Source organism: Scomber scombrus, chromosome 2, assembly GCF_963691925.1.
Source record: "Scomber scombrus chromosome 2, fScoSco1.1, whole genome shotgun sequence".
Lineage (NCBI taxonomy): Eukaryota > Metazoa > Chordata > Actinopteri > Scombriformes > Scombridae > Scomber > Scomber scombrus.
The window spans coordinates 5,956,666-5,981,052 of NC_084971.1; the positions used below are offsets into that span (position 1 = coordinate 5,956,666).

Sequence of the window (24,387 nt, forward strand, 5' to 3'; positions counted from 1 at the left end):
TAGCAGACTAGGCTTAACTTTTAATACACTTCAGTTTTTATTAAAAACATCATTATGTAATCCATCATGTAATACTCTTATAAAATGTTTGTGCTTACAAAATGTTCTGAGCAGTCGTTGTTACTGGCCAGTCTGTCACGCTGTCTGCAGCATGACAGACTGACCAGTGGGATTTGAGCACTTTGAATCAAAGAAAAAACAAAAAAAGATTCACTGACCTTAAATATTTCCGGTTCTTTAATGTCCAACTTTGTCAGATTCCACAGCTTCCCATGTTGTCTGGAATGTCTAAAACTGCCTGAAGGTTTTGGTCCAGTCAGCCATACAACACCAATGGCTAAAAAGAATCCCAGCCCAATCCCAAGCAGCATCCCTCCAATGTAGCTGGGAAAAGGTAATACAAAATACCCATATACCAGTACAGTGAGGATGATCAGGGTATAGTGTGGAACACTTGGTGCCGGCTCAATACTTTCCGTTTCAGCTTCACTGTATGGTTCTGTACTACCACTTAGTGGTACTCTAGTTTGACTACCAGTTCCAGTATCATCAGTTCTGTCACCGTCATCACCTTCGGTGTCAGTGCAAGTCTCAAAGTCCTCATTGTACAGGATGCAAAACTCATCATCCTCCTGTTTTGCAAGAGCGGACATGGAAAGTAAAGACGATTTGTTGGGGCTCTTAGTGTCAATAGAGAGGGGAGAAAGTGCTTCAGCCGGACCAGAGGCCCCACCGTTGAGTCTCTCGGCCTCCAACTCAGCTCTTTCTTCCTCTTTGATGCAGTAATTGTTGTTGCTCTCCATGTGACCATTGATAGACGTAACCTCGGAGAGTTCTGAGGCACTGGAAGATAGGTTTTTGGGTCGGTAAATGCTGCTGCTGCCCTTTTCATCCATTATCTTACTCAGAAGTTGTAGTGGTTCGTACATGACCTCAGAGAGACGGCGCTTAGTGTCTTCAATTCGTGCTTCCACTTCTGAGACTTTAAAGAAGCTGCGGGCATCTGGTGAGGTTAATGGAGAGGAAGGAGCAGTTTTTGAATCACCAGCCGATGACGTGGCGGCAGCTGACATCCGGGACTGTGTGAATTGCTTGAAGAGTTGCAAGTTAAGGCGGGGTTCTGGAAGACGGTAGGACGTGGAGGAGGAGGAGGAGGAGGAGGAGGATGACTCCTGGGATGTATCTGAAGATAAGGATTTGACCAAAGACTTCATCAGTTGCCTATGCCTTATTGTTGGAGCAGTAACAGAAGAATCACGGGACTCAATGTCAGAGGAGAGAGACTTCACCAAGTTGTAGAAGGGTTTGTCACTGGAGGGAAAGCTCAATGATTTAGTGGGAAAGGAATTAGAACTCGAGCCTTTCTGCTCGGCAACGCGGGATGACGGCGTTTGCGTGGGAGAAGCTTTGGCGTCACGTCTAGAAACAGGAGACAGTCTGGTGGATTCTGGAATGACAGCAGCCTCAGCCGCAGAGAACAACTGCGCCCCTTCAAACATCTCCTCACTTGCCTCTAAGCCTGTCACAATATTCGAGTCATCCTGAGTGGCTGAGGTAGGAGATGCAGATGCCATGTGCAGCCCTTCTTCCTCCTCCTCTTCCTCCTTCCCGAGAGCTGAGAAGTGGATGGTGATGGTCTCCTTTGACAGAGATCGCTGGACATGGAGCTTGGGAGATGCGGCAGGTGGCTGTTTGTCTGTGGAATGAGCGCTGTCTGCATGGCTAGGGTGCCGGCTGGTCATTGCAGTACCCCCACTGAGTCGCAGTCTGCAAAGAGGGAAAAGCGAAGACGGTGAATTTAGTGTATCTGGAAACAACATCGACTGTACCACTCTATAACCCTGAAACTTTATGATGATTAAAAGCAAAAAATAGGGCAGGCAACTTGCCAGAATTCTAAAGTTTTGGTTACAGTTTAGGAGCGTGAGATGATGCTGGAAGCTCTAGAAAGCTTGACCTTAGATATGCTTTTTTTTTTTAGTATCAAGTCAGTCAAAGTTACTCTGACATATCTTTTTGTTAAACTGCTTGTGACACCCCCTCTCAAACAAATGTTACACAATTTTAGACAATTGTTTAGAAGAATTTAGCATTTCCATTTGGTGAGAAAAAGATGACAAATCTAAAAGTACAAATAGGAGATGGTATATTCTCAAAAGACTTTTGCTGTTCAATACAGTACTGAATCGCCAACCATCTATCTAGACATCTAGAAATGACCTAGCTGTATTTGCTTACTATTGTAACATTATGTCAATTATGTTTTCTGTTTCCAGACATAAATGTGGGTGCTAGCAGATGCAGTGTGATGTCTCTCAACCAGATTGGTTGCGTCACACTTCTGTTCACCAGCAATCAGCCATGTCAAATCACCACACATACACCTAGTGATTAGAATCCCGGATCCCACTCACCACCTGCCGATGCTCTCGCAAATAACCAGCGACAACTGTGCTCAAATTTTGAGCAAAAACCAAACAGCGATCCAAAACACAGATAGCGTGGCTAAAAGAATAATCAAGTCTCACAAGGCAAATGAATGCTGCAGATGTCTTTTTAGAAACAAATGACGTACTTGACGATGACTTTTGGACGAGGCTTTGCATTTGTACTGAGAATCCTGCCAGTTCTAGCTTGTTGCTGTGAACTTTTAGACCACGTAAAAATAGACTTGGCTCCTGGCGTTTTCAAACCTTAGCCAACAAGCACTGAACAATATTCACAATTCTCCCACAGTCTCAACAGGTGATTATGACTTAACAATACTGTATTACAACACAGGCTTTGAGGGCACATGTCCAGAGACAGACACCAGCCTAAGTCCAAATAATGAACTGAGGGTGGAATAACACTGCATATATGATGCAGACTGTTGGCTGCCACAACGAGAGGCCTGAGGTATTCTGGGTGATCAACTGTCTCTAATTTCAGGTGAATTTCTATAGCACAAAGAAAATGATCCAACTATATGAAGGGTATAGTTAATAAAAAAAACAGCAGACTGTCAGTTAATAAATGTTGAATTTTCACAGCGCAAATAAACAGTAGCTTTAAAAAACTGTCAGACACCAAAGGTCAAGACCAAATTAACCAAATTAACTAGGCAATTACCCTTTGAGCTTATTCTACAAGCTTTAAAGCATTTAGTTGTGTCTGCTTAGCTAGCAACCAAACAATTTAAAAACATCACACCATGGCTTCCCATTATCACTAAATAGCTAGTCATTTAGAAACAAATCTCCTCTCAGCAAAGAGTTCTGACCTAGCCTTCAAACTCGAATTTAGATGCATGACATTTGTAGCTATGAATGAATGTTTGAAACATCATATTTTTTCCTTCACTGTGGGAAAACTATGCCATGGACATGTCTGCTAATCCAGCTGTTGCCTCTTTTTGCATCTATGTGACATCCTCTGGTGTTGACAATAGAATTATGGTAATGCCTTGTTGACATTTGGCAATGGCATCCTTGTGCCTTGTCTGTACAACAGAGGTGGCATGAGGTCATGCTGGCTCACTCATATACAGGCTCAACTTGGCCACTCATTGTCACATGGGTCACGAGTGAGCTTGTTACCCACCCAGGCAGTTTGCCAGCCACCTCTGTCTGTCTCTTGCTAGGCAGCCCTCTGTCAGCACCAACACAATGAAGCCATTCTAATGGACAGCCGGTTGGACATTTATTTTAACACACAAGACTACTGAAAATTCTAACAGTATTTGCTCACAGCGTATGAGGAATTAAATGGGGAAATAGTGTGTGTGTTTATGTGTGGTCTGTGGGCTGATTTTTCCTAATAAAACACCATGGAAACGGAACAAATACACAGAGCAAGACTGCATTTTTTATGCATTTGGCTGTCCATCCAATTGTGTGAAAGTACACATTGACAATGCAGTCCCTTAATGTCCTGTGTCCCCAGAGCCTTTCCCTGAGCCAATGACCATACTTGGAGAAGGACACAGTGCAGAATGAGATCTTGCCATTGACGCTGATGAAGCTAATTACAGAAGCAACCCTGCCTTATTAACCTTCATGTTTGGCACTCATTAGGGGCATGTTCACAGCTCACTTGTCTTGTATCAAGCAGCACACACACTGGTAATGAGAAGTGAACTGAGTAGCTCTACATGCTTTTTCGCAAGTCAATGTAATGCTCCAATGTACTGAAGACTTTCTGGTGAGGTGATAGTTTCATGTGATATCATATTTGTTTTGACACAGTAATGTCTTATAAACAAAAATGTGGAGTAGCCTAAAACAGATTCAGTACAATTTAATCTTGCATGCATGTATGAATCAAGTGTGTGTGGTATTTCAAAGCAATTTTCAGGAGGAAAACACAATAAGGCATTACATCAAGGTTCAATTTTCACATCGATAGAAAAAAAAAAGATGACAGGATCTTCTATAAACACTCTCAGTGCAATTTGTGAATACACACACAGGTTAAAAGGTGAGTGTGAAGAGCTCAAATGCATACATTTCAAACCATTGAGGACCTTCACTTGACCAAGTCTGTATTTTAGGGTTTAATTTGTCAGGTAATATATAAAACAGTTTAGCCACCCTTCTTTAATCCATGCTGTAACAAATTCTGGTATTATACCGTACAAATTTTGATACTAATAGACAGACGTTTTTCCTTCATAGAAGATTTTTTAGCAACCCCTGAAGAGATTTTAGTCAGCACGGAAAACCACCTACGTCAAAATGATAAGAATTGGGAATAAAAATAGCAATTAAAATCTTCAAATCTCTTCCGAAAATGTTTAATAGTAATTTATCAGACAACTGTTGAACAAGTAGAATGCAGACTTAAATATGATGTCTTTGACTTCCAGCAGTCAACTCCCCTCTCATCCACAGCCTCTTTATTTAACACATGTGGCTGGTGCTAGATAAACGCAGTCAGCTAAGCTGCATTGTTTTGACTGGGCCTGAATGCTCTGCTGTGAAGCTAGTACTAATGGAAAAAAGGACTTCCTGCAATTACTCTTAAAATAAACACTGTTTTATTCCTGGGGAATATCTCAAAAATGCTGAATGACCATTGCAGCATACTTTTTGGATCATGTCCTCCCTCTCGCCCCCCTAGCCTAAACCCACACGCCTCTCTCTCAAACTCACTCCGCCCCCCTTTTCCAATATTGTAATAAAATAACCAGTTTTGTTATGTGGATTTTCATTTACTCAAAAATGATAGACATTTTTGTTTATCAAATGGTCAGACATAACAGTAAAATGAACTGATTTCTGTAACATAAGGTAACACAGAGTTATTGCCTTTACTGTACTCTGATCATGCCTAGTTACCCCCCAGAGGCCCTATGTGAGCCAAGAAAACCCCAAACACAAAGCAACAAATCAAGCAGAGATAAATACACAGCTACAATTTGCATTAGTAATGAAGAGGAAAAAATTTGATTTAGACGAATGTAGCATCAAAACTTAAACAGTAGAATGTAGAGTATAGATCATCTTTCTTATCAAGCCCAGTTCAAGCCCTGAACCAATAGTCCGACTTGGTTTCCCGATTGATGTTGCAGCTAATGAGATGCTTCAAGATCAGGCTGACCTCGTCCGACTGACCTTTTGTTCTCTTGGTATTGCTTTCCCAGAACAAGACCCTTGACATCTGTCCAGTCAACAAAACACATCTCAAAATGTTCACAGAAGCCTATTACTTATTTGTCAAAGACTGTCTTGCAGTGTTGACTGTCACTTCACAGTGTTCTTTTTATAAAGGACCAGAAAAGGACTTGCGTAAACCCTACAAAAGAGACGGTTTTAAGATATGTGGTAATGAGCAATACGTGCTATAATTTCTCCGAAATTTCTCCTTTCGTCCTGTAATTTGGATAATCTTACTAATGTGTGGTCCAAAATAAACATTCAAAGCACAGGGAACTTAATCATCATGTGTCATTAAACCTGGCCCTGTCTGCTATTCTGTTTTGATAGAAGTAAAAGCATCCTTTAATGTAGTGTAGCGCAATTACACCGAAAGGCTGAATAAGGCACCAAACATTCTTTTTATTTCAAGAATAGTTTGAGGAAAATGTATTATTGTTCTCCCATTTGTTCTGGGAGAAAGCCTATGTAGAGGAGGTCTTTGGACTGTGCCACAGTAGACATGGATCAATGCAGCCACAGACACGTTGTCTTATTAGTGAGTGGCGCAACTGTCGTTTTGTCTTGACTGGCTGGCCTCTTGCTCCTTTATTTCGCCCAATGACTAATGAGCTCAAGTTCACAAGCATTCTCTAAGGATTTTACACAATGTCATAAGACGAAATGTATGAAGTCACTAACTGAAGCAGAAGTAGCTGAATGTGGTCAGTTGAGGAAAAGTGGTTCCACCAAATGAAGAAATAGGAATTTACAACATTGACTAAGACAAATGTAATAATATAACTATCAATTACTGATGTTATAACACTGGACGTGTATATATATATATATATATATATATAAAGAGAGAGAAGAGAAAATCCTTCTTTCTACATCTAACATTTACTTGGAATTAATATAAGCGGTCATTATAAAGCCATTTTCGGTTCCTTAAATAATCACAGTTCTCCAAGGAGCATGACTAAGTCTCTCACCGAGTGACCACCTATTTCATGACCTCATTAAAAGCTCCAAATCACACTTCGTCAGCCAGTCTGGAACCAAGGATGTGACGGTCAGGGAGGAAAGCAACCCTCCCACATACCAGGCCATGTGTCATTCAGATAATTCACCTCTTCCTCTGCAACACATTAGGAAAAAGTGGCGTCTGGCGAGCTTCTCAGAGAAGCAAAGTTAGCCTCTCTGCAATTGTTTTGTGTCTCACAATAGGAAAAGCTGGCTCCTGGATTTCCAGACACGTTTATTCTCGAGACCAACTCTCCTTTGTATTTTTTCAGGAGAATCCTAAGCAACAATAAGCCACATTAAGAACAGAGTCAAAGGAGGGGCTATATCATGATAGACCTGGAATAAGAACTGGTGGCAACCTATGTAGAGCAATTATCGTCAGATGAGACCCCTCTGAACAGAAGTCACAAAGTAATGAGGCCTCTGATGGATTGTAGGCCTTTAAAGTATTAGTATGCTTCAAACAAAGTGCTTGAATGTTGATCAGCATCAGCGTCTAAAAGCCCTTCCCCTCATACCTCTCTGATTTCGGAATTTCGGAAACGTTTCGAGAATGAACATCTGACAAGCCCATTCACTTCACATTGCAACTGGAAATGTTTGTGGAGGAGAAACAGTATGCAGGGGTTAAACTCTCTCACACAACCACTCATGTCACTGCCTTAAAGGTTGCACCACCAACCCCATTTAGATGAGTATTGCGTCACACCTTATGATGGAAGGCTTTTTGCTCTGACTTTAGACCATGGACATTTGGAGAAGCAATAATCCCCTTTGCCTTTAGATGTGATGGAATGGCACATTGTACAAACTAGTTTGTTTGAAGAATACCCTGACCTTCTGCATTTGTTTTGTGTCTCGCAATAGAAATACTGACTGGATTTCCAGACAGGTTAATTCTGGACCTTTAGAGCGGTTGGCCAAGGCCACAGTGCCAATAATAGTGTTAGAAAGAAGCTGTTTTGTGACATGCTTCCTCATATGGTGCTCTCAAAACAAATAATTGGCCCCTTTTTCTTAATACTGTTCAACTAAATCCACTCCTAATGACCAACTACACAATTTGCCTTGGGCCACTAAGAAATATATCAGTCTACAACTTTTAGAAGTTTATTTAAGGGTTAGCCCGAATCCGACTAAAAAGAAATGTTAACTTTTGTTAAATTGCTGCTATGTGTCCATGGGAAAGGAGATGCCATCTAGGAAACAAGCAAAAAATGTGAATCATTGTTTGATTCCTGGTTTCATTGTGTAAAGGTTTACATTAACAAGTATACACATGAATTAATAAGTCAACATCCTCACATCAGTGTCCCTATCTCCTAAATACATGCGGGCCTGAGATATCAATAGAACTGCCTAACAGTTTTTCCGGCGTTTGCAGCTCAGTAACCACACTGTGAGAGTATTTTGCAAGTCATCCTGCCTGTTGCTTTCTGCCAATATAATACCACATGCCAGTCCCCCCTAAGAGCATCTCAAATGTCATACACCACTGTTTCAGAAGATACCAGTGGCATTCAGATGAAGCTTGCAAGGAAATGGAGATTAAACTACAACACTACAAGAGAAAAAGATCTTGCAAACAGGCCTCACACATCCCACTGTGGAAGGAATCATGAAATCCCAGACCAATAAACCTTATCCAGGTTGCCTAGTAAGGGATTAGAGAAAGTCTCACTTTGAATCCTGCTGTCTATTTGCAGTATTAATGGCTTTCCCTGTGCCGACATTGACAATTTAACTAATGACTTGCAAAGTGCCTCACAGCCCATTGATCACATTAATGCTACTTAACAGTTAATGTCCCCATAGGCAATGATAATTCACAGATATCTAATAGCTGACCAAAGAGTATATGCCCTAATGCTTGAGGTTGTTATTCAAAAGTAATTTTTAAGGTGGGAGAAATTAGAGCTTAACATGACTGAATATATATATTATTACAGAATTGCTGTTTGTGCCTGTTTGAGAAATCATCTGAACACTGTGAAGGCCAATTATGTACTTAAACTGGGTGCTAAATATAAAACAGATGGAAATGATCTGTTCAGTTATGTGGATGCAAGTCTGGTATGTGACATGTTTATCATACTCCCTTTCTCTGTTACAGCATACAGTGTAGACAAGTAATCAGAGCAGTATGATTGAATTCAATGTTGCTGAATGAATTAGCTGAGACTCAAGGTGTATGAGAGTGAGTGATTGAGAGACTAAGGGTGATAAACTGGTAAATACATTTCTAAGTCCTTTCAGATTACAGGTTCTAGAGACAAATGAACAACAGCCGGCCAAACAGAACCGAAACTGTTCTCAAGAATGCAGATAAACTGGTGAGACGGGTGTGGACTGATGACTGGCAGTGAGCTCAGTATGAACTGACTGCCAGCCTTCCTCTGCCAACTAGAGCACACTTTGACACTGAAAAAAAGATAACCAACATAGTGTATTGACAAAATATGATTGTTATTTCTGGAAGGTCAGCGTAACACTTTCATTCTTCACAGCCACAGATAAACTAACTACCGGTGTCCCATTTTGCTTGAGCCGCACTCATTATCACTGCTGTTAAAACCTCACTGCTCTGGATGTTTAACGGTTGGAAATGTGTGAACTCGTCTTCTGACACTCGGGGGGGTCATTAAAATTAATAAACCGATGTGCTGCCTATAATTCCTAAAATATTACAACCATAAAAAGACACTCAGCCTTTCTTAAATCCCTGAGAAGACTTTTTTTTTTTTTTTTTTAGAAATATAAGGTTTCTTTCCGATGACAGTGATATGCCAGAGAAAATTCACTGTCTCATGCAGGAACAATGGACAAAGGAAACAAACAATGTCAATGACCAACAGTAAAGTCTCTAGGCCACTGCCCATATGTTTGGACCTTAGTGGACAATTCTGTTTGAAAGTAACAGCTGTTGATGGAGATATATGCTTACTATTGACAACTGTAGACATAATGCTTTCCAGTTTGTTTTTTTTGGTCTTGTTTCAAAAAATGTGTGACTATAATTAAAGTTGTCAATCATTTTCATGTAGACTCTGTACCTATAGTTAAAATGATGAAAATTCAAATATTGTTCGTGGTGTTTAAACAACAAACGTAATGTGCAGCCATCCCAGAATTTGTATTAGAAAAGCTTGTCCACCCGAACCTCTTAATACTACTCCAACACCTGTTTAGCTACACTGTAAATTCTAGGTCTCTGCAGTTTCTTAGCATTTCATGAGGTCAATGTGTATAGTGTGCCAGTGATCCATGATGTAATGGGAAAATGATGTAGGAAATACACGTCTGATAACAGGACATGACGTATATTTGTATAATAAAATATTTCTCTGTATACCTCCACAGATAATATTACTAGACAAGGGCTACTTCATGGTTGTTGTCATTATATAAAATGTAAATGACTGATTACAAAGTCTGCACCTTTTATGGGATGTTTTTATGATGCTCAAAGTCCACCCAGAAGAGTTTGATGTTCCAACTGAGACTTGAATCTTTCCACTGACATTCGAGCAATGTTTCAACATCAATAGTTCAGCAACAAGATGAGTTAGATTCCATACTGATCAACACAAAATAAAAACAAATATGGGGAAACACTTCACTGTGGGTTTTAAAAGCAATGCAATGGTTTTATATGTTTCTTCCTCGTTTCTCTGGCAGTCAACCAATCTGATAAGCAGGCCATTATGTCAGATTGTCAGACACTTGTTTTCAAATGGCCAGAACTAGGATAGTTGGATTGCTCAGTTATTGGCAGCAATGGCTCAACTGTCGAGCATCACAGCAATGACAACACACTGGCTCGTGGATAGCATGTGACAGAGCGTCCACCGGGACTAGGAAGTAAAAGTGAATCCTGTATAAAGAAAAAGAGAGAACGACAAGCAAAGAGCAGACTTTCATACTGCAGTGACCCTGCCCTTAAACTACAAGTAACATAACTGCTATTACTCAAAAGCTACATGAAGAAGCCATGTGTCTCTGAACACAAGTGATACTCTGTAAGGTTCAGCCTATTTCATACCATGTAAGTTCACTGACCGAGGCGTTGTTCATGTTAAATAATGCAACCCTCACTTAACTGCTTAACCTTGTCAACAAGCCCTCATTACTTTTGAATGAACTCCTTGGCTACAGCAGTGACAAAACTGTGACATGGATCAAGCACAGAAGTACCTCTATGCTCCAGTTACAGTTAAGACCAGATTCAACAGGAAACATCTTTTCTAAAATGTGTATGTTCTCTTAGTAAACTGCACTTAGTAACTGCAACTGTAATATAAACCTGGCAAGGGGTGGTCACATGTCCGGACCTTCCTATTAAAAGCAATACGATGGGTACACAAAACAAAAAAAGAATTACGATACACTTTTTTTTTTATTGAGCTCAAGAGGTCATCCATGTAATCCTGTTTTTGCAGATAGGCTATAAAGACAAACCAAGACTGTGTTCATAAGGCCTTGGCCTAGTTAAAAGTGCACGGTTTAGTTATGGTTTAGACTTCTGAGAAAACTAGGGTAAACACTCAGCAGTTACACTCATCTGATAGGGAGTAAACACAATTCAGAAGTGTGTAAAAAAAAAAAAAAGTACTCCAGTTAAATTCGTTTAGTCAACATGACAACATGGGAAAGGTGCAGTGTTAGTCCAGGCCTTTGGGGCAGCCATCTGCCCAGTCCGCCACATCTGGTTGAACCCAGGAGAGGACTGGACCAACTTCCTGCTTTTGTTCAACAAAGACTCTTCTGTTTCCCCAAATAGCTCCCCGTACATGCCAAATGTCAACAAACTACATTCATTAATTTCCACAAATACAGAATGAGAAACTGACAATTATGAGTTTGCATCACATCAGAATTAACCTGAAGAAGTTCTTCTCTCTGGAGAATTAGAGCTGTTGATTTTTTTTTTTCTCCTTCTTTTCTGATGACATTTACCACACCTCTGACTGGCTGCCTTGTCTGTCTGGAGTAATTAAATGTTCGTTCCACTCTATACAGTTCTACCGCAGCAGGCTTCTGGGGCACATGTGAGACATCAAACGCTGTTGAGAAGCTTCTTCACAAGGGAATAAAAGATCAAACAAAATCTACCAGTAATGGGTTGTCTGGCTGAACATTTAATCATTAGTAAATGCATTGATTTTGAAATATTAAGAGATTTCATTGAGAATAACTACTGCAATTAAACTAAAATGAAAAATATCTTCTAAAATAACTTGTTCCTTTCATCTCATTTAAGAATAATTGTGCACTCCTAGCCAACAATAAGTCAAACTGAAACGTAACTAAAGAGTCTGGAATGCTAATCGTACATTTATTGTTATCGGCGTTGGGCAAAGTGAAAGGAATTGGGAAAAGCATTTCTCAGCCAAACTGTAATGACAAAAGACTACATTGTTATGGAGTGTGAGAGGCAGCTCATGGGAGACTGAAACGGTCTGTGTTATGTATTGTGTTCCAGACTAATCTGTGGATCGTGGTGAATGACTGCTGGAAATTCAAAAGGAGTGGCTTTAATCTTGTAAGAGACAGCTGCACTATTCCTCAGGGCTCAAATTAAAACGGCAAATTTCACTGATGTTCAGACATAAAAAAAAATAAAAAATGCTCGCACAAAAAGAAAAAGAAAAAAACTGCCTGTGAACATAGTGTAGCTTTGTGAATAATGCCTTGGTTTGAAGTGAGAAACTCTTAGGTAATATTAATAGACAGGCTATATTTACACATCTAACCACCTTGCCTCTGTCTCTTTCCTCTGGTAACAAGTGATTATTATGAGGGTGGTAGGGGAGATGAATGGTGCTGTCAGCACACAGTGGAGAGAGCACCTGAAACAGGCTTGTAATCCCTCCTGGCTGGCAGGCTGACACATTCTCCTGATGTCTTAGTAATGGTCATTATTTCAGGGGCGGGGGAAAGTGGAGGTGAGGGAGCAGCACCTGTCTGTAACAACCGTGGTGTTTTTCTGGCACTTGCATGAATGAAGAGGAAGCTCAGAGGAAGCAATGCTTAGCTGCAAAACAAAAAGTCTAACAATGAATGATAGATCGAGCATCCTTATTATGGACAAACTGATAAAAATGAATTTCAACATAGCTTTAAAAAACAACAAATCATGGATTTGTGTAGGTTGCATAACCAGTACCTGACTGACACATATCACAATTATCTAGAGATCTATGAAGAGTTCAATGGTAATGCACGAAGATAAACCTCAATGTGGAAAGATCACATGTTTAACAAAGCCCTGGAGATCGTTCTGACAAAGACTGAGTTGCCTCGTCAAGCGCGTACTCATGTGACAATAGACTGGGCCAAATATCTTTGCATTGTTGTAAAGACAGCCGACTCTGTCAAGCTGGGTCAAAGTTTAAGCTATTTTATCGCTTCAGCAAAAAATGAAGCAAACACAAAATAAATGTATTTCTTTATCAAAGCTCTGTATGGATGTAGACTAAAAAAAATTGTGAGTGAGAAACCCTGAAGCAAGGCACTAAGCAGCCCTTATTCAATGGATTACAAAGCCACGCTGTTAGAAGACGAGATTTACATTCATTTTTATATCCAAATGAGCCTCAAGTCCAGAGCCTGAAATTGGACGTGTTTAAGAAACCAAAAGCCAAATAATTAGTATATGACAGAGGGACAGATGTACTACCTTTGCCTAAAAGTTAAAAACTTATCTTGTAAGAGTGGATCAGAGACAAAAAAAACAAACAATGTACAATATCTAAAAACCAGTAGACACGATTGTAAAAATAAATGAAACTCGAATATGTACTGTATTGTAATGGGCCATTATAACAGACGAGATTGGTTCCTTTAAAAAGGTCCGAACATAAGTAGTCCACTTATCAAGTTGTTTACACATCTGTTCTCCAGGAAACTATAAAGGTAGCAATCATTTTAACAATTTCACTTGAAAGAAAAATATATTACACTACACAACATATTTCTTTCGCCAGCTTTGTCCACAACAAGAAGATTTCAGTGGTAAAAATAGGTTAGACCTGGTGAGAACTTGGAAGGCAATGAAGTGAGTCAAGGCGATGAACAGGTGTACAGTCAACAGGGGTGTGGGCCAATTTCTATGCAGAGTACGATAAGCAGCACATGTTCCTCATCTCAGGGTGAAGGATGAATATGACACAGAAAAACAGCAGATAAAAGGTGCTGCCACTACCTGTTTTACCGCATTGCAAAAAATAAAAAAAGGGATCAGACAGAGCTGTTTGTCTTCCAAAGGAAATAACAAGACACTGAATCCTATCGTCAGTGAAGGCTTCTGCGCTTCAACCAATGCGAAAGGTGTGTGACACCCGATCAAGAGTCTGAACGGTTGAATGTTCAACTCGGGCCGAGCTCATGCTTATTTTTAAAACACTCGCTCAAACAGGCAGGAAATGAAAAAATGATCCTCTCAAAATCATTTGGATGTACTGCCGGCTGTGCTGCCGAGAGACACCAAAGTGTGACATCTCCCTTCACTGCACCTGCTGCTTCAAACCCTAAACCCCCACTCCCCCACCCCTCTCCCTGTTCTGTCTCTCACAGGTGTTAGTTTCCTGTTTGTGCTTTTGCTTTTTCTAACAAACTGACACCTTCCTCTCTCACTCACCTTTTTCTAACATAGCAGCTAAGCACATACAGCGTACCTGTGCTGTTGTCTTATCTGTGGCAGTGAGTTAAACCGGATTGATAACACTGGTGTTATTTTATCTTTTTATTATCAACATGTCCAGTTGATTTATAATATATGACCATCAAATAACAATGAATTTATCTTACTAACCAAGCCTGTAGCTTTTTTGTCCTACCCATTGAACAAAAACCACAATAAAAAGCTATACACTAGCTTTCGGGTGGGATATTCTGGGCTGTTTTAGTTATTCTCTATCAACTCCTCATCAACATATTTCTTGTTCTGAATACTGGAGCCAATTAGAGTCTGACCCAAATCTTGATCTTAATATTGATACAATATGGAAATTGAAATATGAAATCTATGCACAAATCACACACTAAATAATGAAAGAATGCTGTGCCATCCAATCAAGTATCAGTTCTCCTTGATACTCACAGCTTCTTGGCTCTAACCACCCTGAGTAAGAAAAAAGTAGAAAAGCCAATTAGCTGATAAGTTGATTGAGAGAAAACTAATTTGCAAATATTTGGATAACTGATTCATTGTTTTATGGCATTTTTTAAGCTGGAACCCGGAAAATGTCAGACAATCTTCAGTTGCACCTTCTCAAATGTGAGGATTTGGAGCCCTTTACTTTCCTTCCGTTATAGGAAATCAAACATATTTCTCCTTGAGCTCTGGGAACAGGTGCAACCCTTTCCACTGTTTTCTGATGACAAAACCATTAGTCGATTAATTTAGAAAATAATCTGCAGATTAGTCAATAATTAAAGTAGTTAGTTTCAGGATCAGGACCTTAATAGTGTGACAACATACCTGAGTCCTTAAATCATCATGTGATGAATTATGATAAGGACAAAGGGGAGAGACAAAAGGAATTTTAGATATCCAACAGCACCAGGAAACATTGTCCAGTAGCTGAACAGTAGCAGGGGACCATAACATAACAGCATAATTTGTGATCAATAAATCAACATTACACGACTTAGGCTACAAGATAGCAAGCCTCTTAATCGGTCCAAAACAATAGGCCTAAGATAAGCACTCTGTTGTAGGCTTGTCCCTTGTTATAAATGTTGAACTTCCGTTAGACAAGACACTGAACTCCAACCAGCACACCAAGTCTTATATAGAAGAACAACAGCTACATGTAGAAAAAAGAGCAAGAAACCACCGTCAGCATTAAACCGGTTCAGTCGGTGGTGGTCATTATGCATAAAAAGCCTGCATAGCAAGTCGATTAACATTTTAAATATACCTTTAGGTGACTGTGTGCAAAGAAACCTGTAAAACACCTTTCTCCTATTGACTTTAATCATACACACTTCAGGGCATTAACTTATAGGCCCTGAAGTGTGGATGTAGGCCCCCATTTGTAAACTGTTTGAATACTAAACAAGTCTCTCCTCTTGCTCTGGGGCCTTTTAGTCTGTCGCTTTCGTGACGTTAGATCAGTCATCTAGAAGCCAGGTTTGCTGAATGCTTATGAGCCTATTATATTTCCAATTGTCTTATGCATCACTGCAGGGTACTGTCAAGATGGCAAACCTGTTCCCATATCATAAAACAAACCATATAGTGTGATCTCCCTTGTTTCTGTCTTCCTTCATGTATGTAATATGATGGATATTGTCTTGATAATGACCTTAAGTTTTCTTTGAAACCCTGAATGTATGTATTCCTACTATGATCTTCACTCTTCTGGTCTATGTTAGTCCTCCTTCTTCTCCCTTTTCTCTCTCTCTCTCACTCTCTCTCTCTCTCTAAGCAGACTTTGCCCTCGCATAGGTCATTTGTAGCTCAGGAAACGGATCAATAATGAGTTCGAATTTACTGGCAAAGTGCTTACCTTGTATCCTCAGTGCCATTCAATCCAGCCTGGGGCTTGCATCTGCACTACTGCAGAGTCAAGTTTCACATGTCCGTGGTGCTCAGGGAGCTTTTAGAATAAACAAGACCAGCAACAGAAAAAAGGCAAAAATCAGTAGGAAATACAACTGGAAATACACAAACACTTCACTTGGTAAACAGCTAAGTGTTTAGATTAATGTGAAACTAATAGCCTTTGTGTATAGTGCGTGTACTCCAACTGAACCATATGGTAATCAATAAAAAGCTTTCCTAGAAGTAGCTAGGTTCATATATATTAACATATATATATATGTCTTGTTGGAAAGAGTGATACATTACCGGCTAATAATTATGCTAACTTGGTCTAAATAAAGGCTTGTCAAGCTTTAATAGCAAACCTAACATCGTCTAGTGAAACCAGCCTGTCTTGTGATGCAGGTAGGATAGTAAGCTAACAACACTGACTCACAGGCTTTTGTTGGTTTAATTAGCTCACATTTTACATGATATCAAACTATAAGCTAACGTTAAAGACACTTTTGAAAAAGTAAAGTAGCTTGTTACAACTTGAATTTGTTTGTTTGTCCGTGTCGGTCGAGGTTATCTCATCAAACTCAGACTGTTTCAAAAAGAGACGTGTAAAAAAGATAAACATAGCTCACCATGTCCGGGGAACTTCATTTTTGTCTGGATGCGCGGAATAGAACTGTACGTCCGAAAAAAAAGAGTCTTTTTTCCAAACACGGTAACGTACGATAGCGATTGTGTTAATAGCTCCACGTACCAAGTTGTTTGGTCGCTCAGCCTGTTGACAACTGACTGGACTCAGCTCCTTAAAGGAACATTGCTGGAGTCAGTCCGGGCCAGAGTAATCGAGCTCGAGCAGCACGATGTTAGGCTCACGCATACAGTCTATGGGCTCAATGCGTGGTCAGAGCTCGACGATCGATTTTTCGATAGAGCCGCTTAGAGGGCTTAGAGCAGATGAGGCAGATGTGAGAGTAAACAGTGTGCAATGTAAATACGTTGTTGCAATGTTGCACAGTCTTAACAATGTAGGAAACAAGAACGACACTAAATCATTTTGTTTTATTACCACGTAATATTAACCTCAAATTAAGTAAGAGCCATCGTTAAACGAATAGTTAAATGAATAGTTTGCCCTACACAACAGGCAGTTAATAAAAAGTAAATGATGCCTGGTGTGATTTATCTAATTAAACACTGCTGCAATAAAGGTTTCTTGAAACCAAATACATTTCTGCTATAGTAAACAGCTCAACCATATATTTTACATTTAAAGTCCAGTCCTGTGATTTAAATAGGGGTACATGCTAATGAGAGTGTTGCCATCTAGTGTAATTAAAAGGTAAATGTAAACCACGTCAGGCTGATGAGAGTATGAGCTCAACATTTGAGAAGTGTATGATCTGAAAAAAGACATTAGACTTGGAATATTAATAATCTTTCAATGATATGATGAGAATATTTAGTCTACAGTCTGTAGTCTTAGATTTATGAGTGGTAACTTCTTTGTATAGCTATCTCTTCAGTACAATTATTATGTCCATAAAGAATGAGGTATGCTTATGAGTCAGTGCACAGGTCACATAACCACGTAACATAGTGGTTGTATAGTATGTATGTCATAGGGAACCGCACCATAAATGTCACACTACTTTCTCGCGTCAATACAACCAATCTGATCTGTAGAATTCAATTGAAAAATGCAGTGCAATCATAATGACCCGTTTAATACTTTTTTTGTATTAGGTTTAATATGTGAACGTGTACGTTAGCATTGTAGAGACAGAGTTTGATTACACAGCATTAATTAAAAGCATCCATTCAGTTTGACTTTTACATACTTGCCAAAGTCACAAATTTCTCCTTATCAATTCAGGACTGTACATGATGAACTTCACATTCAGTACATTTACCATTATGTGCTAGTTCATGTGTGATTCCTGTCGCACAGCAGTTTAATGGAGAAGGCAAGGTCCACTGTATAGGCTAACAGTGTAATAGTGGCAACCACTGTTTCCATGATAACCGGCTCTGCACTTCTTTTGACATTTTGTGGAAGGTTTCCAAACTGCAGTATTTTGGTAAAACAAATCACTGTGGCCACCATGTACAGCAGCACTCCAATCAGACTGAAGCCAGCTAAAAATCTGTCAAAAGGTAGAAGACATCGCCCTGCAAAGTCCCCTAATATTACCACTAGTATGACTAGAGACATGAATAAACAAATACCATATGACACGCCGGACACCCACAGCTGCCAATCTATTACACTTGGATTGCGAACTGTGTCCACAATCAGCAGTATCATCTGACAGCCACCCCACAATTGGAGTATCTTGAGCAGACCAGGCATGCTGCCCATGTAGCCTCTTTGCTCATGGGCTTGAGTGCGCAGGACGTAGGACTCTGAGGCATAAGCAAGGAAGGTGACAAAGGAGGCCACGGCAGCCGCCACAGCGCGCGGCCAAACAGTTTGGTGGTCCATGATGATCCAAGGGAAAACCACAGAGGCACTGAGACACATCAGTGCACCTAAGACTGCCACTGTCACTGTCAAGTTCTTCCAGGATATTGGGATGAGGCTGTGGAACTGGATGACGGAGAGAATGTGGATAAGGAGGCTGAGGGTGAAGAAGAAGCACCAGGTAAACATGCAGAAGACCTGGAATGTGTCAAAATGTTTGACTTGATCTGAGTCACTGCTTAACTCCGATTTCTCCAGCGAAGCCACCAGACTGAAGGTAATACAACTGGATAAGACTTCCCATGTCCGCACAAAAAAAAGAGGACTGGCAAAGTCTCTGGCCTCTAGTACAATCACAGGCATTGTCACAAAGTTTAATCTCAGTGATGTAGTATCCAAGAGTCTCAGTTACTCTAGATTTATTTTTAAAAAGGTTGTGGTTCAAAAGCTTTGTCAACCAACAAGTAGTGTTCCAAAAATATCCATCCAATATCGTGCTAGTCCAATAGAGTCCATCGAAAAAAGTCACCTCAAACAAATCTCAAAAACACTAAATCACTTGAACCATGAAAATAAAACACATGCTTACTCTCTGTTCTGTTCACCGGCACTTCATCCTTTTTACATAAAGGGTAACACTTCAAAATTGCACCTCTTGGATAGTACTTCACACAGCGTAGCTGTCAAAAAAAAGAAGAGGCCTCGCCTACTTCCTTTTTGAGGTTGCAGCAGTGCACTTTCAGTCGCACTGGAGGTAGGTGAAAATGACCACAATAAAAAACATATGCAAACAACGCTATCTGCCTCCCACCCTTGATTCTGATGAAATGCTGTTCCTTTTTTTCTGAGATACCAGAAAAATAAACTACATATTGTACTGACTCAACAGCCTTTACCATCACCTGCCTGCCTCTTATCAACTACTTTGACCTCACCGGTCGAGGCAAAACTAAAATATGATGACAGGTAGTTCTCTGAATAGTTATTTACATGGTGTATGAAGCTGTCTGTGGGGCATTTGTAATAGGGCAAGATCTGTTGATTTGTTGAGGGCTGTAGATCATTTGAATGCAATGAATCTGCTCTACTCTCAGTGGAGAAGAATCTGATATTGTGAAGAGTCTTTTATCAACTGACAACACTTGGAAATGTGTTTGAGTTGCTTGATGGAAATAAGATTTGAGTATCTGTGTGGGTGCAAGCAGCAAGCTGTAAATCTTTCATTGTCTGAATGTATGTGTGTTCATGCACATATGTGCTAATGTTTTTCTCTTGTATGCAAAAAGTGCATGCATTCACCTACACTCAATAAAGTTTTCCTATGATGATACAGATGTGTATGTTTGTGTGCATGCATGCTTTCACAGTGCAGATGTAAGTATGTTCCCTGTATGTGTATTTACACAAGCAAAAAGGGTTCTCTGAAAATCCCAGCCAATTACTTTGCATCTATGCATGGACACACCTGCTCTCTGTGTTATAAATAGACGATGGATACATCAATTCCCTTGTGTCACACAGCTCAAGTTAAAAAATGTCTGTTTTGACAGATGGGAGAAGACATGCTCCACAAAGACAGAAGATAGCTAATAAACAATGGTAACCAGCTATTACAGAACCATGGCTGTGATGTGTGTATTAGAGGTTTGACTTCATTTGTCAACAGCTTAATAAAGTAAAGACGTAACCTCATCAGTTTATGGTGAAGGCTCCGATGTTTAGTCAACAGCTGACTTCAGTCCTATAATATTTAAATATGAGTTTGATTTTATTTTAGTCTTTCAACAACACTTTAAAGTTATTGATTTTTTTCTTTACGACAATGCAGCAACTCTGTCCATTAATTTTTTGAATATTCTTTTGAAAAATAATTTCAGCGGCACTGAATAGTCAATGTTTTAGTGATTGTTGCATAGAGAAGCACAGAAGGCTTTGAGAGCTATTGAAATGAAAGTAAGCCCTGCTCATGAAAACAACTGTTATGAATAACTGACATTTGTAGTTACTGCGTTTCTGCATGAAAGTAGTGACCCTCTGTGGTAACAATATGAACTGCAAGTTTTCAGAAGACCTAGAACATAGGAACACAGAGATGAGGGCCGCCTGTAGTGCTGGAAGAGCAGCAGCAGAGGGTGGACTTATAACATATTCTGTTATGAGCAGAGATTTTGAAGAAGAGGGAAATGCTGTCTGTACTAAAATGTCAAGTTGACTCAAATGTACCGCTTTTCTTTCCATAGTACAATGTAATCACCATCCACTGCAGACAAAAATGTTAATTATGGCAATGAATAGCACACCCCTAGTATACAAGTTTGCATAATATGTGTACTATCATCATTACTATCAGCTTGTTTTGTAATGATTGTAAGAATTGAGTCTGTTAGAAAAGTCTTGTCTGAGCTGACAAATATAGAGGATTTTTATCCAATTGTGATAATGATGGTAATTTTAATGGGAGAATTCATAAAAAATAACCCCAAAAAACTAATTTCATACTGTGTGTTGTGACAATCATTTACAATAGGTAATAAATAACCTGACAATTTTCATTTGCTGTTCAACAAATATAAATGTTAGAGTGTTAGGGAATTATTTATGGTCAAGCCTTGAGGTCACAGTAAAGGCAGCACTATCATCTTGGTAGAGAGACATACTGTCTCTCTCCTTGAGACGGTGAAGGCAAAGCATGAGCCACTGTGATAACAGTGGTGCAGCATTAATATGGCAAACAAGGTCAGAGAATATGACTCCCTAAACACACAGATGGGTAACTGTGTTTCCTTGTTTGTAGAATAACGAACCAATATGCAAATTAAATCACTTTAGATGCATTGAGTATGACCATTTATGGGCATAGAGTATTCTTAGCCCTATCTGGCATTCACGGAAGACAGTTTTCTCAGAATCGTGGTGGTGGCATGCATCGGAATAGAATAGAATAGATCTTTATTGTCATTGTCACAAGTACAACGGAATTTTAAAGTGCATCATTCATAAATAAAAAAATAAAAATAGAAATAAATCAAAAAGAAAGAAAAGATGATCAATAAATACTATACATAAAAACAGCCCAAGTATACCCACATACGGTTACATCCTGTCATTGCACAGCCCTATTTCAGTCAGTTGTATTAATTAGCAGTGTTGAGTGTAGTAATAGCTGTAGGATAAAAACTGTATTTGAATCTGTTTGTCCTTGTTTTAACTGATCTGAATTCTCTGCCTGATGGCTACAGTTCAAACAGAGAGTGTCCAGGGAGAGAAGAGTCCTTTAGAATGTTCTGTGCTTTTTTGATGCAGCGGGAACTGTGTAGGTCTTCCAGTGTGGGGAGAGGGCAGCCGGCGATCTTTTGGGCTTGATCTTGTTGATGACCCTCTGGAGCGCTTTCCTCTGAGCCACTGTGCAGCTGGTGTACCATACTCAGATGCAGTATGTAAGAATGCTCTCAATGGAGGCTCGGTAGAAGGACACCAGCAGTTCCTGTTCACAGAAGGGTGTATTGATAATACTCCTTGCACATCTTGATCTCATGGGCACTCTCTCTACTGCAAATTCTCTAGAACAATAAATATATGGCACATTTACACATGGTAGAGCTGCTTATGTTATTTCAACTCACTGGAGCATAAAACGATGTGACATATATTTACATGTATATCTTTATAGTTCAGTCAGCTCTTATATAGATTTACACCTATATCATGTTTTGTTTCTTTAACAGGTATAATAGATCCTCAAAAAGTTCCATATGATCATAGCACATTGACAGCAATGAAATGAAAGCACATGACAAATGTGTATCAGTGAATAATAACAGAAAGGCCGAGATTGACACAAGAAGCCTTGCAGTCATTTATTTTCGAAAACAGCTCTTGTATAAGCTATACTGTATTAAACTGCAGAGATTATTTGCCATGTGTTCTATAAGGAGCCTGAAAGGAAAGATGAGGTGGCCTTAACTAGTTTGTCTGTAAAAATTGGAATGGAATTATTGATCACTAAAGGTTACCTACACAAATAAATCTTAAAATGTTAATTACAATTATACTATATTATTTTAAAGTGATGTTGCGCTCAACTTAAAAAAATAATAATAATCTACTGCACAATCAAGCTTCCTCATGCAAGTAAATGTGATAAACCACATGAGCAACTGTGAATTGTGTCAGATGTGCAAAACAAATGTGTGAATTTGGGGTTTTTGTGGTGTGGGAACTGGACAGGCAGGGTTGCTGTGGAGCACTATGTCTATATGTATATTTTTACAGTAGAAGTATCTTGTCTGCAATCTTGTTGACTTCTACATTTGCTGGAACGCCACAACTAAGATTAATACAACATGCAGCAAATTACCATGTAAAAAACTCTGCAAAGCCTGTAAAGGGCTCTGCAAAACAAACTTATAGTTTCACAAATCAGTCACCATAGACATTTAGAGACTGTTTTGTATTGTTTCACGGTAGGATGCATTTGCAAACTTGCACAGCTTCATTACGAAACAGGAAGTTTGTTTCTTGAGATGACTATCACTGTTCTGACAGCAACTCACACATATGATATTTACCACATATTTACAGTGTGACATTTGCTCAACCACCAGGCATTAACAGTGCACAGAATGTACCTTACTTAGAGTTTTACATATTTTACTGTTTTGCAATCAATCACAATGGATATAATTAGGATTTTGTACATTTCAACATATTGATCTAAAAACTATCGTATATACAGTGAAAATAAATGCTTGCAGACATATTCAATCACGTATGTAATCAATACTTGAACCTGGATGCTTCAACAGCTGATGTACTTGTGAAACCCATGTCACATGTCACAGTTTGTGACTGATGCTTTAATGTTGACTGATGGATGTAGGGGTTAAGAAGTCAAGGTCTTAATGCTGTTAATGCTTTAGGTCATACAGTGCGTGCATAGTTCAGTAATCCAATCAACCTGCACCAAAAACAACGATAGTGTAAGAAAGAAAAAGATTGCCTGTGTATTAACAAAAATAGAAAGTATACAGTTTGTTGTTAGAAAGCTAAACTTGTAAAGATTTTTTTCAGGCACAGACACCTTTATTTGACAGTTGACAGGAAATAATGGGAGAGAGAGGGGGGATGACATGAAGCAAAGGCCCTCCGGCCAGGATTTGAACCGGGGTCCCCTACATACGTGGCATGCGCTCTATTCACTTGACCACATGTGTGTATGGGTTTATTATACAAAGCATTTACTTTGTACATTTAGACATCATTTTAAGATGGGACGCATCTGCAAACTCGCAGCACTAACAGCGAGCACAGCTGTGGAACAGGAAGTCTGCATGCACCTCCAGAGACATATGTCACTGTTCTTAATTTATTGCCACTACTTCTGCTGCATGTTGAAAGATCTCTTAATTTGACCTCATTGAAAAATCCAGAATCTAATACTACATAAATATCATTCATTACAAAAATGAACAGCTGGATGCACATTTGTGTTTCCACATCACGTACGTGTAAGTTGTATATTCAACCAGGATTGGCTTCCAAATGAGTAATGATGTCAAAAATCAGGTGTACATACCTTAGATTTGAAGCAAGCACAGAAAAAGCTCAGTGAAAACTATATCTGGACATACATCATTCTGCATAGTTTTGGTCATCCACATGAAGAAAAAGTAAGTGAAACACATTTTTGACTGGGCTTAGGGAGGCATTAACTGCTTTAAGTACCATCATGAATT

General features: G+C 39.4%; 2 protein-coding genes across 3 annotated transcripts in view; both read right to left on the reverse strand.

The window, feature by feature from the left end:
- Window positions 1–16,963, reverse strand: part of LOC133989674 (testis-expressed protein 2-like) — a 30,039-nt gene extending 13,076 nt beyond the window's left edge. The window contains exons 1-3 of one of the 2 annotated variants that reach the window (XM_062428160.1): window positions 16,824–16,963; window positions 16,160–16,249; window positions 219–1,767 (exon numbers count right to left, since the gene is read on the reverse strand). In XM_062428160.1, coding sequence (XP_062284144.1) covers window positions 219–1,742 — 1,524 coding nt within the window. In that variant the 5' untranslated portion in view covers window positions 1,743–1,767; window positions 16,160–16,249; window positions 16,824–16,963. Of the gene's footprint in view, window positions 1–218; window positions 1,768–6,610; window positions 6,738–16,159; window positions 16,250–16,823 lie in introns of those variants that run through there. The other variant, XM_062428161.1, reaches the window with a different exon arrangement.
- Window positions 16,964–18,115: 1,152 nt separating this feature from the next.
- Window positions 18,116–19,245, reverse strand: LOC134000944 (myeloid-associated differentiation marker homolog). The gene has a single exon (XM_062440473.1). It carries the CDS (start codon window positions 19,013–19,015, stop codon window positions 18,116–18,118), a length of 900 nt encoding a protein of 299 aa, XP_062296457.1. The 5' UTR covers window positions 19,016–19,245.
- Between the last annotated feature and the right edge of the window lie 5,142 nt (window positions 19,246–24,387).

What these genes read in the sequence shown, in the direction of transcription:
- LOC134000944 (XM_062440473.1), bottom strand. Translation starts at nt 19,015, where the DNA reads ATGCCTGTGATTGTACTAGAGGCCAGAGACTTTGCCAGTCCTCTTTTT.